General features: G+C 50.4%; 1 protein-coding gene across 1 annotated transcript; it reads left to right on the top strand.

Annotated features, from left to right (window-relative positions):
- Positions 1-582: 582 nt before the first annotated feature.
- On the top strand, positions 583-5,946 carry LAG3 (lymphocyte activating 3). The gene is made up of 8 exons (XM_076328811.1): positions 583-637; positions 822-984; positions 1,148-1,374; positions 1,646-1,903; positions 2,084-2,377; positions 2,723-3,013; positions 3,280-3,395; positions 5,836-5,946. Exons 1-8 carry the CDS (start codon positions 583-585, stop codon positions 5,944-5,946), a joined length of 1,515 nt encoding a protein of 504 aa, XP_076184926.1.
- The last annotated feature ends 11,815 nt before the right edge of the window (positions 5,947-17,761 follow it).

Below are 17,761 nucleotides of genomic sequence, written 5' to 3'. Positions count from 1 at the left end.
ACCCAACAACAACAACAACAAAGAACAGCAGAAAAAAGACCAACACGTTCTCAAAAGCCCTGAAACAATTAGAGACAAGCTGTAAGAGGCGGAAAGATCAAACCAAAAAAGGTAAGAGATGAAAGAAAAACATGAAGGGCACTTGCTGGGAAGTGTCTTCTACACTTTTTCCACTGTCTATGTAGAAGCGAAACGTAAGAAAAACAACAGCGACCCAAAGAATTTCCACTAAAAGATGCTTAGAGCAGTGTCTCTGGTCCCTCCCTCCTCTCTCTCACTGGCTTCAGCTCTGCCTTCACGTGCCTCAGACTTATACTGGTTTCTTGGTCGTGACGCATCTTCTTAGTGATATGAGGAAATTAGCTGCCCACTTGCAATATAAGGGCATCTAGGGAAATGCTTTGATCAGAGAGAGACAGCACGAGAGCAAGCACGTCCAGCTGACCCCCTCTTGCTTCATCCACCCACTCTAACATCTTCTTTGCCCATGCCTCTTTTTTGCTGATCTCTTAAAGCTTTGGACCTGATCAAGCACGGACCCAAGTGGGAAGACGCAGCCCCTTGCCTCTCTTGGATGTCACCATGAGGCCGGTGTCCCTGGTGATGTTCCTCACCTTCACTCTGCTGGCTTTCAACGGTAAGAGGAGCTGAATGTATGCAGGGTGGGCAGAGTAGCTCAGTAAACTGAGTCTGGGTGTTACTTGGTCCCTGACAGGTCTGGAAGGGAGAATTTGTGCCCTTCTAACCCCACTGAAGATGGTCAGATATTGCCCTCTGCTCCATGAGTCTCACCCTTTGCTCAACCCTCCATCTCGTTACAGCTGGCCACATCCTACCAGGAGTAGCAGACTGGGAAAGCAGGGAGCAGAAAGTGTGGGCCAGAGCAGGGAGTTCAGCCGTGCTGCCTTGCCACCTGAGTCCCAGAAAGAGCTGGAAGCAGCTGTCTGACAAGACATCCGTGCTGTGGAAGCGACATGGGGGAAGGTACACCAGGGCCAAGACAGATCTGTGACCTTGTGGGGGGACTGGGGAGGGTGGGAGGCAGTTTGACCCCTCTTTCTCCTTCCCCATATTCCCTCCTTCCTGCCCCTCACCCTTGATCTCACCTTTGCCTCTGGCACAAGCCGCTCACTTGTCCCGCTCGCAGCGCCCACCAGGAGCCACACATGGTGCTGGAGGTGGGGTACTCCGGCCTCCGGAAGATGGCACTGCCCATGAGGCCCCGGGTGTCAGTCCAAGACTCTGCCTTACGCAATGGCAATTTCTCCCTGCGAATCGACCCGGTCCGGAGCGAGGACGCTGGGCTGTATGAGGCACAGGTGGCATACAACACAGGGGTCCAGAGCTGCCAGGTGGACCTGGGGGTAATTACAGGTAGGAGAAGATGGAAACCCTGGAGAATGTTGATTTTAGGTCCGGGGAGGTTGTAAGTGTGGGAGGGGGTGGGGATGCTGTGTTTGCCAGGGCAGGTTAGAGTACCGGCAGCAGCCCCCGAAAGTGCACAGCTTCCTGCTGTCTGCTCTCAGCTCTGGAGAGAGGACTGCCCGAGGGACAAAGCTAGGACAGGAGGGGCACAAAGGGATGGTTTGGTAGTCCCCCCGTGATCTTAACTTCCCCCGCCTCTCCTGCTTTCTTTTCCTTGCAGTAACCCTCAGTCCACCCAGCCCTGTGGTAGAAAACGAGCCACTCCTGTTGAGCTGCAACTCTAGCCACCAGGCCAGCCTTGTGGAGACACGCTGGTTCCACAACGGGCACCTGGTCCCCACCTCTGGGACCTTCTGCTCCTTGCATGGGGCTCTCTCCATCCTCCGGCCAGCCATGAGTGATGCGGGTTCCTGGCGCTGCCAGCTCAGATACTCTGATAATGAGATCATTTCTGCCACGTACAACCTGAAAATTCTAGGTGAGCTCAGCCTCTGCATTGCTACTCCACCATCCCCAAGTTGCTCCCTTTGATGTGACTGACCAACCCCACTGGCTCCAGCTTCCCAGCTCCCACCCTGCTCTCACTTCCCAGGCCAGTCACCTCCCTGTGGAGCTCTTTCCAGCCACCACCCCACATTGTCCTCTCTCTCTGGCTCAGGTTTTGATGGCCCAACGAACCCTGTGGTCTATGCTGCAGCTGGCTCTGCAGCTGATCTACCGTGCACCCTGAGCTACCTTCCCAGTGCATTTGGGATTAACATGGTGACAGTCCACTGGAGCCGCCTTGCAGGAGGACACTTGCAAGACTGGGGCATCTCCCAGAATTTGAGCAGCAGAAGCTTCCCCCTTCGTCTGCCTGCAGTGGGGTCAGGTGATGCAGGGCAGTACCACTGTGCTGTCTCTGTTGGCAGCAAGACAATCAGCAGGGACGTGACCTTGGCAGTGCTTACAGGTGAGAGGAGAGACAGGGAGGTGCATCACCCCTCTGGGGTCCCCCACCGCTTGCAGATAAACCTCCCTGCATGCCAGTGCAGTGAGCGTGGGTTGCTCCTGCTCATAGGTTCTCACCCCAGGGCGGGAAACAAGGTCTCTGCTCAGGGCATTGCACTGCACTGGACTCTGCTGAAAGCAGGGGTTTTCCTGGGTAACTTGATTTTTCTTCTTGAAGACTGAGGAAGACAAAAAAATAAATTAAAGGATGTAAAGAAGGAGGGGTGTGTTAGAAGAAGGAGGGATGGGGAAGAGATGTGGACCTGCCTGTAGTCTTTCCTGAGGATATTTTTTTCCTTTGCTGCAGTCACCCCAAGCATCCAAGGACCGGTTTCTGAGGGGTCTCGCTTGCTGCTCATCTGCAGCCTCACACACCCCCGGGGACATGAACGTTTCCAGTGGAAGCACCTTGACTCAGCCCCCACTAACAGCAAGCTGGCTGTCACCACCTCCCGTAACCTGGAGGGCCACAGGTCCCAGACGGGCCCTACCTTGGAAATACCCCGAGTGTCACAAAAGGATACGGGCACATGGGAGTGCAGTGTATATGGCCCAGAAGGCAGACTGGGAGCAGTGGAGTACGGGCTGCAGATCACAGGTACTGTGTCCCGCGGATCTGCAACCTTCTTGCCCTATTCAATTCCCTAGTGCCTTTTCCTCTCTCAGCCTCACCCCTTCCTTCTCCCCTTTGACCACTTGGATCCCATCTTGTTGTCATCCTGTCTTAGCTCTCACCAGTTCCTTCTGTTTCTCCTTCCAGTTCTCTGCACCCTTTTCCAGTTTGCCTTTCTTTGTGCAGTCCCAGCCTTGCCCCAGTACAAAATCAGCCTTTCTCTCCTTCCTAACTGTGGTTCCTCCCCACAGGTGCCCAGGTCTCCAGCCCTCCCACCATCTTCAGTGGGCAGGTTACTTTTGGGCTTACGCTCACCCTCTTCCTCCTCCTTGCGGCCTGTGTTCTGGCTCTGGCCCTACAAAAAAGGGTAAGTGTCCATCACCTCACTTCTGTTAGTTTTCCTGTACATCATCCCTTATTTGACCTTTGCCTGGGTACCCTAGAGACAGCAGTGAAATGTCTCAGGGACACAGCAGCCAGAGGAAGAATGGGGCTCAGGCAGCCTGCTGAGAGCACCATGGTCATGTAGTGAAAGCTGTATCCTGGGCATTGGCAAGTCTGGCTAACCATGGCATTCATCTGGGGGCAGGTCAGACACTTCAGAGGAGGGCTGAAACCTCCTAGGAGACCATCACAGCCCAGCCTTGAAAAGCTTTTGGTTTATTCTTGCAGAGATCAAGCCACACTGTAATAGAGGAGGGTTAATTTCCAGGCTTTTGTAGGTGTCCTCTCTCTTATTCCTTATCTGGATGCTTTGGTGTCACAGAGTCTCCTGTTCCATATAAATGCCTGCTGGTCCCCAGACGCCAGTCTCGATGCAGGTCTGTTGTTGCTGGCTCATCCCTCACACCTTGGCTGCCTGCTTCTGGCAACTTACTGGCCTTTCACTGTTCTCTCAGCTTGTTCCAGTATCTTGTCTTCTGAAAACTCTGCCTTGCCTTTATCATCCCAAAGACCAGGCCAGGACTGATCCCTCCCCAGCATGCCACTGGAAAAAAACATGCAAACAAGTCAGGCTGTTTCTCTGCAGTTTTCATACTGTTTCTCTGCAAATGAATTACATGGCAAATTCTTCCTTCAGGGTTTCTCTTTGCTAACAAGGGACACCTTTCGTGAGTAGCTGTGATGTAGTTTCCTTCCACTCAGCTTCTTGGAAAGGGCCCACAGTGAAAATCTCCTTCTAGTGCAGAAGGGGCTGGGGGCTCAGAGCAATCTCAGATTGGGAGAACTTGCGCTGGCAAAAGAGCTGGGTGCCTTGAACCTGCCTTGAGCTGAAGATGAGGGATGTGACAGCATTGATGCAAATTCTTAGCAAATCCCGGTGGCTGAGGCTGAAGACAGGCAACATCAGAACAGAAGCAAGACGGGCATTTTAAAAAAACCACTGCGGGTAGCACTAGAGAGACTCGTGACTCGTTCTTTGTCATCGGTCCTTAATCAGCACTGATGGTAAAGGATAATCTAAGGCAGAGATCTACAGTTTCTGGGTGACCCTCTAGACTGTGCAAGTCCAGGACAAGATGATCAGAACCACCCTTTCTGGCCTAAAACCTTGGACAAATAAGCCTTTACAGTGTAACCGTAAACCCAGAGCTAGCAGGAAATAAGATACCTGAGCGTCCAGCTCTGCTATCTTAAAGAGCTCTAATCCGGCCAGGATACTTACCGCCTCAAAGCATTTGTATATGCCCTCACAGCCTTGCTTTGCCAAGTAAGCAAAGCTCCTCTGTTGCAGCACAGGTCCACAGCTCCATCCACTGATGGTCTTCCTGCCTTTCTCTGCACAGTCTCCCTGGCGGGCTCATCCTTTGTGAGAGTGCAGATGAAGTGCCTTGAGCAAAGATATTAGCTTTTCTCTTGTTCTCTCCCCCTCTCTGCTGGCATTCTCTGAGATTACATTTGCTCTTCTTGCATTGGTTGAACACTGGCTGCTCACCGGTATCCCTTGATAGGCCATTGCCCACACATTAGGAATTCCTGTTCCGATACCCTGAGCCTATCAACGTGTGGTTGGTACTGTTGCATTTCATTCACCCTGTCATTCAGTTTACTGCTCCATTCTCCTAAAATATCTGGGTCTCGGGTGACATTTTCATCCCTTTTCTTCCAAATAAGGTTCCTCAACTTTATCAGCTACATAACTCTCTGTGCCGTTAATGATTGGTCCCACAACTGATCTTTGAAGACTTGTGCTTATCATTTCTCTACAGCCTGGCAGAAACCTGCCAGCAAAATCCCAGTCCCTTCCTCTTAGCTGAGATCACACCTACCATGCCATTCTTTTACTAATCTCATCTTTCCAGGTGTATTGATTGCCCGTGTGTCACCATATACTTTACCTTTATCAGGAGCCCTGAGATCTACCTCTTTTCCATTGTCTAGAAAGCCACTTGTTAAAGCAAGATGTGAAAGTGGTTCTGTCTTTAATTTGTTCTTATCTCATTTTGCATGAACCTTCATGCCTTTAATTATTCTCTCTGAAAAGGTGTTCTAAAATCTGGCATAGCATTGAACCTGACAATGGCCTGACCATTGCCCAGATCATTCTTTGCTCTCTCTTAAGCATGTCCTGCCTTTGTTATTCCTTGTGCCCATGACACCACAGAGTAGAGTGTTGAGCCAGCCTTCCCCAGAAGAAACTACATGTCTCAGAGAGTGGGACTGGGGCTTTTCCCTGGCTCTAGGAGGGAATGGGAACCTCGTGGTTGCAATCAGTAGGACCATGTCTTCCATGGCAGGGAAAAGCCCAGACTTGTGACATTCAGTCTCCCTCCCATGCCTGATATTGCCCCTTTCTTCCCTTTCAGGCACGGTTTCCTGCCTTCCCAGCGCTGGAAGGGATGGTTGCAGTCACTGTGCCGAGGAAGAAGGAGGTGGAGGAGAACCAGAAAGAGAAGATCCAGCAAACTGAGTGCTGATGGGAGCAGGGACACCAGGCCCAGTCTGCATGGGAGGATGAAACTCTGTGTGCCATGCTGCAGAGAGATGGGCACCATGCAGACCTCTCAGGAGGGTGCTAGGGATGGCATGAACACAGCAGGAGGCCATGGGAGCTCTGTACCTGCAGAGGGGCTGGAAGCTGCATAGCAGGGCAAGATGAGACTCACCACTGCAGTAATGTGGCAGGCAGCACAGACGCTTTGGAGCTATTGGGAGTATTTGAGACAGTAGCTATTGCCTGCTTCAGTGCCACTTCTCTCTCCGACCTTTTGCCCCTCCTTCATGGCCTCTCTCACAGCCTTTCACTGGTGGGACAGTTAAATGCAGGAGATGGCCGGAACCCAGCTCCCCTGCAACCCGATGGTGTTTTCTTCCCCCTGCCCACTTTCTTCTCCCTCTCCCCGCACTGCCCTGCTCTTGCGCTCACTCAGTGGCAGAGGGGACCCCACAGAGGACTGCATGTTGCACATTTTGAGCGTTTTATTTTATTATAAACTCATTTTAGAACCTAAAATAAATGTCTGACAAACAAAAACCACTGGCCCCTGCGTGTGCTTGTGAAGGATTGCACCTATTGATGGTGCCGGGTGTACCTCTGCCTGTGTGAAGCAGCTTCTAAGGACTTTGCTGCCTTCTCTTTCTCTTTCAGTTGTGTTTTACCGAAGTTGCCTGTTCATTTCTGACATTTTGATGGTGAGGAAGAGGAAATTAAATGCCACTAGAGAAGAAAGAATCACAGGTTCAGTCTCTCCTTTTTGCTGTCCTTCAGAGTCATTTTTTTTTTCCCACTGTCTGGCTCTCCCTGCTCATTCATTCATTTATTCCTTCTCTCAGTCCTCACATTTTCCTGATAGATCTCCCATTAATGTTAGGGGTCTCTGTCACTCTCCTTCAGCTAAAGATGTACTTACTGATGTAATCGTGAGTCTGCCAAGTCCCATCTCCCACGACCCTCAATGTGTTTAGGTTTCATCTAGTTAGAGAATGCTCTTCATCTACTCTCCGAACAGCCATGGAGGACTGTGGTACTGCTCTTGAAGAGTCATTGCATGCCACCCCAGAAGAAAGCCTCACTAGGAAAGAGAAACACACGTAGTTTCTCCCATATGGGTCACTGGCCTGTTGGCTGCTCAAGCAAGGAGGTGGTGGTACGAAAATGAAGCTTTCAGTGTTTAGGAAGGGAGATTCTCTTTACTCAAGCAGAGGGCTTCAGTACCAGGCCAGCTTTTCTTTATTTCAGCAGGAAAGTGAAGAGGCCTTCTTGGTGTGTGGCACTCACCTTCCCCTCAAGAGCTTCAGGCACACAGGTAATGAATGCACTCTGGGATCCTCAGACTGCAGGTAGTGGAGCAGCACCCAAAAAGCCCAATTAGCCCACTCTGGGGAGCATGTCTGGACTCCACATCTCTTTAACTACTCAGCTAGCCATGTATTTTACTGAAAATTATACCCACTTCTCCAGTAAGTCCTAGAGAAATGCAAGCAGAGGTGTGAGGTAGACTTGTCTGCTTCAACTGTCTCATGCAATTTCAGGCAGACACTGAAACAGAACCAACATAAGGAAGGACAGTCCAGCCTGGTACCAGGCATCTTCCTAGGCAAATGATAATGCTGCCGTTTTTTCAAGTTGGGAGTGATCTGTCTGGCTCAGACTCCTCTCTCTGACAGATGCTTTGGAGATAGAGAAAATGTGGGTTAGCCCCAGTGGGGCTAAGGAGCAATCCAAAATTCAGCTCATCATACTCTCCCAGTGCCTGACAGCGGTTTGCTCTCTCTTCTCATGCACAATGGGATGCTCTCCCCTCCTGTAATACTTTTAGCATTGCCTGTTACCAGCCTGGATGTTCTCATTGCTTAGATGTGTGCCCGGTCTGTCTTTAAACCTCGCTGTTTTCTTGTACTCTCTGACTTCCTCTGGCAATCACTCCTCGGGTCTGCTTATTCACTGCGTGAAAATGGTCCCTCTTTATCAGTTTTGAATTCAAAGCTTTCCGCTTTCATCATCTGCTTTCTTTTTTCCTGTCACAAAGGCTGGAAGAAGAGGGACTCCCAATCTATCGTCTCTTGGCCAGTCATTACGCTGCAGCCTTTTATCACATCCCTTTTTTTCTTATTTCCCCATCCCCTCCTGACTCATTGCCCTTCAGGTGCAAATCCCAGATTTTGGGGACTTTCTCCCTGACAGTTTGCTCAGGCCCATCTCTGTGCATGGTCAACTGTCCTTGGATCCTTTGTTCTGGAAGAGGAGGCAGCAGCCCAGTGGGGGAGCAGTGCTGGCTTACATGGAGGCACGGTCCCTTTCTCCACATTACTTCCATCCTGCCTTTCATGGCTCCTGACGTCTTGTCCGCTCTTCTGACTGTCGTTCCCCACTGAACAGAACTGAGCTTGTACCGAGCTGTTCACTGTGTCCTCAGTGAAATGCCCGTTGTGATGCCCGGGGCTCTCGCCTGACCTGGTACAGTTACAGTAAGCCAAAGCCTAGAAGTATTTATGCAGTTCATATTTTCCCTCCAGCTACATGACTTTGGGAACAGTGATACTGAATTTCATTTGCTTTCCTATTGCTGATGAGCACAGCTTTCTCACGTGTCTCCAAAGCCCTTGTCATTCTCTTGTCTCCTGACAAATAGCTTCATGTCATCTACATACTTGGCCTTCTTGCTGCTTACCTCCTTGAACACTGGTAACTCATGTCTTAATTCAGATACTTTTGGGCCTCACTGCTGCCTCTGATGACAACTGGCAGTTTAATCCTCCTCCTCACTTCCCACCCTGGGGACAGTTCCAGGTGCACAGCAGAGCTGTCCCACTCGCCCCTGTGCAGGGTTAATCCATTGCCCTGGTTAGCCCTGCAGCTCCAAGGGGGCAAGGAGAAGGTGCGAGCTGTTCGAAGACGCAAAATGCAAGCTGAGCACTGGATTATTTACTGTAACACAGATACTCTTGCTTCATGGCTCTTCACCAAGAACTGATGATACCTGGAGCCAGTTTGACCAGAGGCATTCACGCAATTATGTACGGTTTCACTGCAAGACCTGGGTATGCAGTAGGCACCTCCACAATCACTGTAATACCTGTACCAGGTCCTGAAACTACTTTCTTTGTAATAGAGAGGACAATGGCGGCTGAGGTGCATAATCTGCGTAGATTAGGGTGACACCATCTACAAAGGCTACGAGGCCTCAGACATGGCTGTATATAAACACAAATTCCACCGGCTCTGGGGTGCTGAGAATGGTACCTGAAGCTTCACAGATGTTGCAGTCTTGCTTTTGTAACCAGCAGAGCACTTCACACAGATGAGCATTACTGACAAAATACAGGCACCAACAAAAGTGACAAGCGTGGCCATTGAGCTTTTTTGTTTGACAGACCTCAAGGAAAAATGCTCAAAAGCCAGCCGCCACCAATGCAGAAATAACTGTCTATGGCCACAGGAAGCTTTACTTCCCAAATGCTGCAGGATAAAGAATGGATCAGTGCAACACTAGGAAGTAGGAAAATTTTTCTGAACGCTGAGGGAATCAAGATGGCACGAGGCAAATCAGTAGAGCTGAAGTGGAAGGACCAAAAGTCTGTACAATAAAGCAACCAAATCTGGAAATCTGTCCCAGGTGGAGTTAATAAGCAGGAGCAGCAAATAAAGCAAATGTTATATGAAGGAAAGAGACCTGATGCTTTTCCACAAAGATACAGCTACAGGTGCAAAAATCAGATAAATATTTTCAATGTACCAGAAGCAGAAAGCTTGAGAAAAACACAGGAAATCCAGTGGATGCCCTTTTGGCAGAGAGGAGGGGTAAAGGAAGGCAAAGAAAGTACTATGCATACAAATTCCTTTGCGTCTGACTCCTCCAAAAGGAATGGGAAGAGGATCTTTAATCCCAAATTGATCTTTTTCGATAAGAAAGACCAGCACTATGAGAAAAAATCATTACTAGGTCCAGATGTTCTGCATCCAAGACTTCTGAGGGATTTCAACTGAGAGGCTAAATAAGTGCTAGCAAATAGTGTAATCTGACAAAGAAACAACTAGAAACAACACGTCTATTGGGGTCTTGGTACATTCTGCACAGCCTTCTAAAAATAATAAAAAGTTAGAACCAGATCTTGAATGATCTAGGACACTAAGGCACACTGAGTTTATATCTGCTTGGCAAATTGGTGGGAACAATACCAGCACCAATTCTGCAAAAAAACCCCCCATGCCTCACTACGCTGCTTGCATTTCTTCAACACTTGATGCAGTAAAATATCTGTTTTATTAAAAAATAAAACAAAATATCTGGGATCATTCATTTTGCCTTCCAAAGGTTCCCTCAAACCAAGCTCCTTACAGAATGCTGTTGTTGTAGGTACTGCATCTTTGCCACCCACTGAGTCCTCGGGCATTTTGGACAGTCGTTACGTAGTCGTTGATTCTGTCATGCTCAAGAGCTTCTACTCCCAAGTTTCCGTCTTGCTGGCCTGCCGGTTCGATGCAACTCCCTCCAGCTCTCAAAAGCTGTCATACGGTGTACCTCTGAAATGGCTGTCGCTCCCACCTGAAGGGATGGGTTTCAGAAGGTCTTTCAGTAAGAGGACATAGGACACTCTCTGCGCCTAGGAAAAATGCCAGGAGGGGATGCACAAGGGCAGCTTCTGGAAGGACTTGTTATTTCTCATTAATATTGAGGTTTCTCATGTTGTTCTTCTTTTACAAACACTAGGTGTCTTCCTCTCTTGTCACCAGGTCAGCATCCCCCTTTTTTCATGGAAAACAACGCAGGTTCTTGGACTGAGGAGGAGGCCCCAGCAGACCCCCTAACAAGCTTTGGGGGCTGGCGAGAGCTCAGCCGGGACCCTCCAGTCAGGCATTCCCCAGCCCTTGGAAATCTCACACCCGGCTAAGCGCAGGCACCCAGGGTCCCCTGAAGGGTCCCCCGAAGCGTCCCCCCGCCTGCCCCACCTCTCGGCCCCAGGCATCCCGCAGCCCCAAAGCGTGTGCCTCCATCACCCGTCCCTCACCAACCGAGGGCTGTCCCGGGGCGGGGGGGGGGGGGGGGGGGGGGGCGGCGGCAGCGCTGTGCGGGGGCACCTGGGCGGAGGGGGGGTAAGGGCGGGCGGCAGCCCGGGGGGGGGCACGGCTGGGGCTGGCCGGCCCTTGCCCCTCGCTGGGGGCCGCTGCTGCGCCTCCTCCTCTGCCTCCCCCCCTCCCCAGCGTAAGGCGCCTCCTCCCCTTGGCCTGGGTTTATGCCGCCATCTAGTGTCCGCGCACGACGGGGATTTCCCGCCCACCCGCGCTTGCATTTTCAGGTACATCCATCATTTGTTCCTTTTGTGCTGTGAACACCCGTGACTCAGCTCTCCAGTGACCGGTTAATACGCCCAGGTCCTTCTCTCCCTTTGCTTTCATCTAAGGAAGTTAAAGCAAAAATTGTTATAATTACTACTCAGAAGCAAAACCTTATGGAGCGTGCTATTGAATTGCATTCCACTTTAATGCTCCGAGCCTCAAGCTGCTTCCAGTACAATATTCCAGACCCTCTGCACTGATGAAACCCCTCCAGTTGTGCATCGTAACAAATATTGTCACCAACTTCTCCCCCTTCCTTTTGCCAAGGTCATTAATAGTAAGATAGTAAGTAAAATCCGTCCCATACAGACCCTTAAAAGCTCCCCCAGCCACCTCTCTCCTGCCTGTTGCATTTCTGACACATCTTTAACATCAGCTTCGTTTTGTTTAGGCTCACTTTAGCCCCTGTCACTTTTGGTGACACACTTTGCAGTTGGTGATTCTTGAACCATCCCTCTCCAGTGCCTCCGAGCAGTCCCTGACTTCCCAGCACATCTGGCTAGTTTTTCTCCATCAGATTTCACACCTCCTGCCAAAATACAGGGGACCTCTTGCTCATGAAGAACATCTCTAGAGACTTCCTGATTTTTCACCGTGATCAGCAAATGAACCTTCATGATATCTGCTTAGAGAGTCCTCTCTTCCCAATTTAAGCTTCTGCAGAGAGACTCCAAGAGCCTGCAGAGAGTTATCTCTCCCCCAGCACAACCTAGGAGCCTTCCTCCTTTCCGCGGTACATAGCTGTGCTGGGGCAAATCATCAGGCCTCCTCGCCAGATGGCTGGTTGTTCCTAGCTCTCCACATCTAGTGCCAGAAATGCCCCTCAACAAGCTCAACAGGTGTCAGCTCTTCTGTTGCAAAGAGAAAGCTCCTGGCCTTTGAAGCCGCTGACATTCAGGCACCTGAAGATACGGTTTTCATGCTGTGTTCAACACTTGTCCTTCCTTCTCTCCAATATCATGGAGCAACCACTAATTTTCCAATATATCTGGGTATCCTTTACCCATCAGAGTTCACAGGCACACTCCTCACTGACGTGCAGGGAACTTGGTTTTAAGGAGACCATCTCTGGAGGTTTCTTGGCTTTCCACTTGAGTCAGTAAAAGGTCCTTCTCAACATCTGATTTCTGAGACCCTTTTCTCCCTTTTTCGCACTTCCTCGGAGGGATTTCAGACTTGGACCTCCACCCAGCATAGCCTGGGAGCCTCCTCTCTCCACTGAGGTCTATGAGAATCTGTTACTCACCAATCCCAGTTTGCAAAAATATTGTTGGTGGTGGGATTAGAGCCAAGAGAGACAGCATGGGATGGGTGGGGAGTGTACCTGCAGGGGAGAAAACAGGGAAACATGACAGCCACAAACTTGGCTGGGGGGAGCGGTGTGCAGTGCTCAGGCTCTTCTTCTCACTCTGCCGCAGGGTCAGTGTGTGATGCTGGATAAGCCCCACTTTCCCCACGGGTGCAGTACAGCAACTGTCCCAGAGAGGTGAGAACCAGACTCGCATGGAATTTAAAAAACAGTTAAATATTTATGAGAAATATTACATTCAGAAGAGAGACTGGCTGGCTAATATTATTCATCCCTCCTGGATTCTGATGTTTTATTAATGCTTGCAAAGTGCTTTGAGATGCTTGGATGAAAGTGATACAAACACGTCACTGCACACTGTGACCCTTGGTCCCAGAGGTACCGATTCACCACACAGCTGTAGCAGCTCTGTGAAATGAGGCTCCCTCCTGAATCCCTCCCCTGGGGTGAGAATGGGTCCATGTGGGGGCCAGGCCTGCAGCTTTGTTACCTCAGACCCACAGCCCTGCTTCTCCTTGCAACTCTGCAGCAACTTCAAGTGTGTTTTGGAAGCTTTACCCCTCCAGGGAATGCTATTTCTGGTAGATATTTGCAGTGACATAAACCAACTGTTTAAAAACAAGCCAGTGTTTCTGCATTACAGCATGCTGGGGAGACAAAATGCAAGCCAGAGTCCATGCGAACTGAAGCATTAGCTCAATGCCCCAGAGCCCCAAGCCCTGAGACACCAGGGTCTTACAATCCCAACCTGACTTTTCTCAGCTCTGTTTTTCCCAGGACAGCCCCTCTCTGGCAGCTAGGGACCAGAAGGGACATTTCTATTGGCAGGCACATGAGAGCGTTTTGAAGATACTGATGTGATGCAGCAGGGTCTCACAGGAGAGCTGTGTCTCAGAACAGGGCTTTCACAGGCTCTGGACACTGGCAAAGCAGGCGCCCATCCCATCCCATCCCATCCCATCCCATCCCATCCCATCCCATCCCGCCCTGTCCCATACCCTGTATCCCACACTGAGAAGTTCCTGTCTCACACAGGTGGCTCTTTCCCTGTGACGGGACGGCTTCATCTTTCTCCAAAGACACAACCAATGGACCAGCTGTTGCACTCGAGGCCTGATCAGTGCTGTTCCTTTCACACCTGGTGGCACATTATGAACATCAGTGCTGTGTCTGTCCTTCCCTACTCTTCCATGTGTTTGTCTGTCCCTGCTCCTCCGAAGCCTGGTTGCATCTCACACCCCCATCCTCCAGACAAAGGGGCAAGTCACTGCCAGGAGGAAGAAGAGTGGGTGGTACATAGATGAAATCTCAGCCATGTCTGGGGCTCAGTGGGTTTCCGCCGTCTTGGCTGAGGCTGGGATTCAGAGAGAGAGAGACTAAATGTGGGTGGAAAACCACAAAAGCCCCCTCCTCCACCCTACAAAGAAGGGAAACAGCTGAGATTCAGTAGCGGTACACGTTACCTAAAAGTAACCTTGTATTGGGTTTGCATGGCAAGATTTTGGTAGCAGAGGGGCTGCATGGGTGGCTTCTGTGAGATGTAAGCAGGAGCTGGCCACATGTCAGTCAGAGTCGTGTCCAGCCAGCCCCAAAACAGACCCACCGCAGGCCAAAGCTGAGCCAATCAGTGATGCTGGTGGTACCTCTGTAATAACATATTTAAGGGCAAAAGCCACTGCACAGCAGCTGTGAGAGAGAGGAGTGAGAAAATGTGAGAGAAACAACTATGCAGACACCAAGGTCAGTGAAGAAGGAGGGGGAGGAGGTCCTCCATCCAGGCACTGGAGCAGAGATTCCCATGCAGCCCCTGGAGAAGACCATGGTGAGGCAGACTGCCCCCCTGCAGCCCGTGGAGGTCCACGTTGGAGCCCCTGGAGAGTCCGCGCTGGAGCAGGCTCCTGGCAGGAGCTGTGGCTTATGGAGAGGAGCCCACACTGGAGCAGGTTTTCTGGCAGGACCTGTGGCCCATGGAGGACCCACGCTGGAGCACTCTGTTCCTGAAGGACAGTACCTGTGCAGAGGACCCCTGCTGGAGCAGTTAGAATCATCAAATCATAGAACAGCCCAGGTAGGACAGGACCTCAAAAGATCATCTGGTCCAGCCTTTCATGGGAAAGGGGTCCTAGGTGAGATTATCTAGCACCCTGTCCAATCACATCTTGAAAGCCTCCAGCGATGGGGACTCTACCATGTCCCTGGGGAGGTTGTTCCAGTGAATGATTGTTCTCACTGTCTTTCTTATGTCGAGATGAACATGAAGAACGGCAGCTCATGGGAAGGACCTGCACTGGAGCACTTTATGAAGGACCCTGCAGTGGAGCAGGGGAACAGCATGAGCAGGAAGGAGCAGCAGAGATGGAGTGCTATGAACTGACTGCAACACCTACTACCTGTTCCCCTGCAACACTGGGAGGAGGAAGGAGGGGCAGAAGAGTCAGTTGTGAAGTTGAGCCTGGGAAGAAAAGGGGGTGGGGGAAGGTGTTTTTAGGGGTTTTTTAATTTCTCACTATCCTACTCTGTTTTTAATTGGCCATAAATTAAGTTAATCTTTTCCCAAGTTGAGTCTGTTTTACCCATGGTGGTAACTGGTGAGTGATCTCCCTGTCCTTATCTTGACCCATCAGGTTTTTTTATCTTATCTTCTCCCCCTGCCTTGCTGAGGAGGGGGAGTGAGACAGTGGCTGGGTGGGAAGCTGGCTGCCAGCCAAGGTCAACCCACCACTGCTATAAAGAAAATATTCTCTCATCTCACCCCAAATCTCAGCCATACTCCACAGACAGGTGCCCCTAACATATCATCAGGGTTCCCCTCTTCCTCTGTTATTATCCCTGTGCAACCTCTGGGGTCAGGTCCACGGCCCGCTCCTCAGAGGTGCCTCCACTTAGCGGTGATGCAGAAAAAAGCCTGGGAAATGGACGTCGGCTTGCTCTTACAGAGTATCAGAGGTGCGGGCTGCGTCTGGATCTGCTCAGCTAACCCGTTAATTTGCGAGTTTTCTTTGTCAGTAGAGCAGAACTGGTTTCCTACCATTCGTATTTAAGTTTCAGCCCCGTCATGGCCTCCCATTAGCTGCCATATGGCCAATAGGCTCTCTCTGTTTTACACACTCATTCTCTCCAGTTGTTGCAATACATCACCTTCCGTTATGGTCTCCATTTCTGTTCACACCCAGAGTTGAAATCACATGCATTTGGAAAACCACCATCTACATAGAGAAGTTGGCAGATGTCAGCAGAACCCGGACTGGCAGCAAGACCTTGCTGATGCTCCAGCTGGAGAGGAGGAGACATCAAGGCCGACGTCTGTTGAGCTGCTTTCTGAACATCGACTTCGTTCTTCTTTTGTTTCAGCTGTAGCTGGGTGAGATCAATTACGGCAGGTGACAAACACAAGGAGACAGAAACACAGAGGCAAAGAGGAAAGAAAAAAGGTAAAGAAACTTTCTTTCTTTCTTTCTCTGAGAAAAGAGGCCACGCTGTTTTCGTTTTGTTAATGTTACGAACTTTACTATTCCACACAAGTTGCTGTTTCGGTACAGGTGGATTGGTTTTGCCCCACTTAAAGGTCTGATGTAAAACCATCTTGAACCTTTGACTAGATAATACTTCTGGCTGTGTAATTCTCCGAGGCCTTTTAGTTTTAACTAAGAAGTGTTTGTCTCCCTGGATTTTTCCCTGAAAGGGGCAAAAAAAAGGGAGCTATGAAAAGCTCAACCTGCCTCAGAGCCTGGGGATCTCACAGATCTTTTAAACCCACGTATAGGGAAAAATGTCCAATATGAGGGCCTGTCACTGGTGACTGTATATCCCCAAAGGCTGGAAACGCACTGGGGAGCAGCCCTCCACCAGCTGCCACTTGCTATCACCCTCTCCACATGCCCTCCAGGAAGAGGAACTTTATTCTAAAAAAAGCCTGAAAAATAAGAAGATGCCGGTCTCTAGCTAACTAGGGATGTCTGCTTACATCTGTACGTGCTGAGACCAGTGGGGTCTGTTCTGCTAATCCAGGCTGACTGGCTCACTGCCTGACACTGACTGCCGATGCAGCCTGATCCACTAGCTCAGGGCTGAGCGAGCAGGATTTCTTGGAGAAAGAGGGATCTTTTCAATTTAAGGACACCAGAGAAGAGACTTGCTTTCCCCTTCCATGGGCTGCCGCATTGTTGAAAATGGGAGTTTCGTTTCTGGTTGAATTTTTCAACTTTCAGGCGGTGCATCCTACTCAATCTTTGTCAGCCACCTCAGATATTCCTCTACATGGTGCATTAAGGTTGAGCTCAGGTTACTACTTAATGTTCTCCACTATAAACTGAACAGTCCTCTTAAGTGCCTGGTGCACGTTAGCCTCAAATCAATTCACAGACTTTTCCTTTATCCTCCCCAGTGTTTCACAAACATGGCTGCCAAAGCTGCCTGCAGTACGGCAGGGCTTGCTTCATCTAAATTGAGCATCCGTCCCATTCCCGCTCGCAGTTCTCAGGCGCCTAGGGACAGTTGCCCACCCGATCTGCCGCAGCCTTGCGCAGGAACCCTGTACTCACCAGGGAAAAATTAAGGAGGGATGCATTTTTGTTCTGAATGGGCAGATATACGCCATTTTGCTGTGCTGACCTTACCAATATGTATATAGACTCTTTTCCTGTCTGGGCTGCACATCAAGTAAACTGTATGGTAAGATCTCACTGTTCCTATTTTGGCAGCTGTGTTAATGATACCTGAATGTCATCCCAAGCATGCACATGGCTTGGGAGGGTGATGGAGGGCTTGCCTTCGGAGGGCATCTCAGTGCCTTTGCTAGTCACAGCCTCCAGTGGCTTTAGAAAGTCACCCCTGGACTGCAGTTGCGAACTGTAGGATGAAAGATGGTTTGCGGAGCCAAAAAGAGGAGGGTTAGGAGGAAAGAAGAGGAGCTAGGCAGAGGAGGAAAAGCTCAGAAAGCAAGTGCTGAAATGCCTGTGAGGCCAAGGCAGGTCTTGGCTTCCCCTTAGGCTGCCAGAGGGGTTAGCAGCCGTAGGGAGCAGCCCAGGCTACGGAGATAGAGCCACTTCTCGTGGCCTCCACATGGGTCCAGGCACACAGCTAGGCCAGGTAGACTTTATGGCTGAAGAGAGCTCGGCTGGCGCTGACGTGGTGGCCTTGCTGCCCT

The sequence above is a fragment of the Aptenodytes patagonicus genome, chromosome 1 (assembly GCF_965638725.1).
Source record: "Aptenodytes patagonicus chromosome 1, bAptPat1.pri.cur, whole genome shotgun sequence".
Classification (NCBI taxonomy): Eukaryota; Metazoa; Chordata; class Aves; order Sphenisciformes; family Spheniscidae; genus Aptenodytes; species Aptenodytes patagonicus.
Note: the sequence above shows the minus strand (reverse complement) of the source record. Positions and strands in the feature narration are given on the sequence as shown.

What these genes read in the sequence shown, in the direction of transcription:
- LAG3 (XM_076328811.1), top strand. Translation starts at nt 583, where the DNA reads ATGAGGCCGGTGTCCCTGGTGATGTTCCTCACCTTCACTCTGCTGGCT. An exon ending in GTACAACCTGAAAATTCTAG is followed by an intron (nt 1,904 to 2,083) that starts GTGAGCTCAGCC and finishes TCTCTGGCTCAG; the next exon opens with GTTTTGATGGCCCAACGAAC. An exon ending in GTACGGGCTGCAGATCACAG is followed by an intron (nt 3,014 to 3,279) that starts GTACTGTGTCCC and finishes TCCTCCCCACAG; the next exon opens with GTGCCCAGGTCTCCAGCCCT.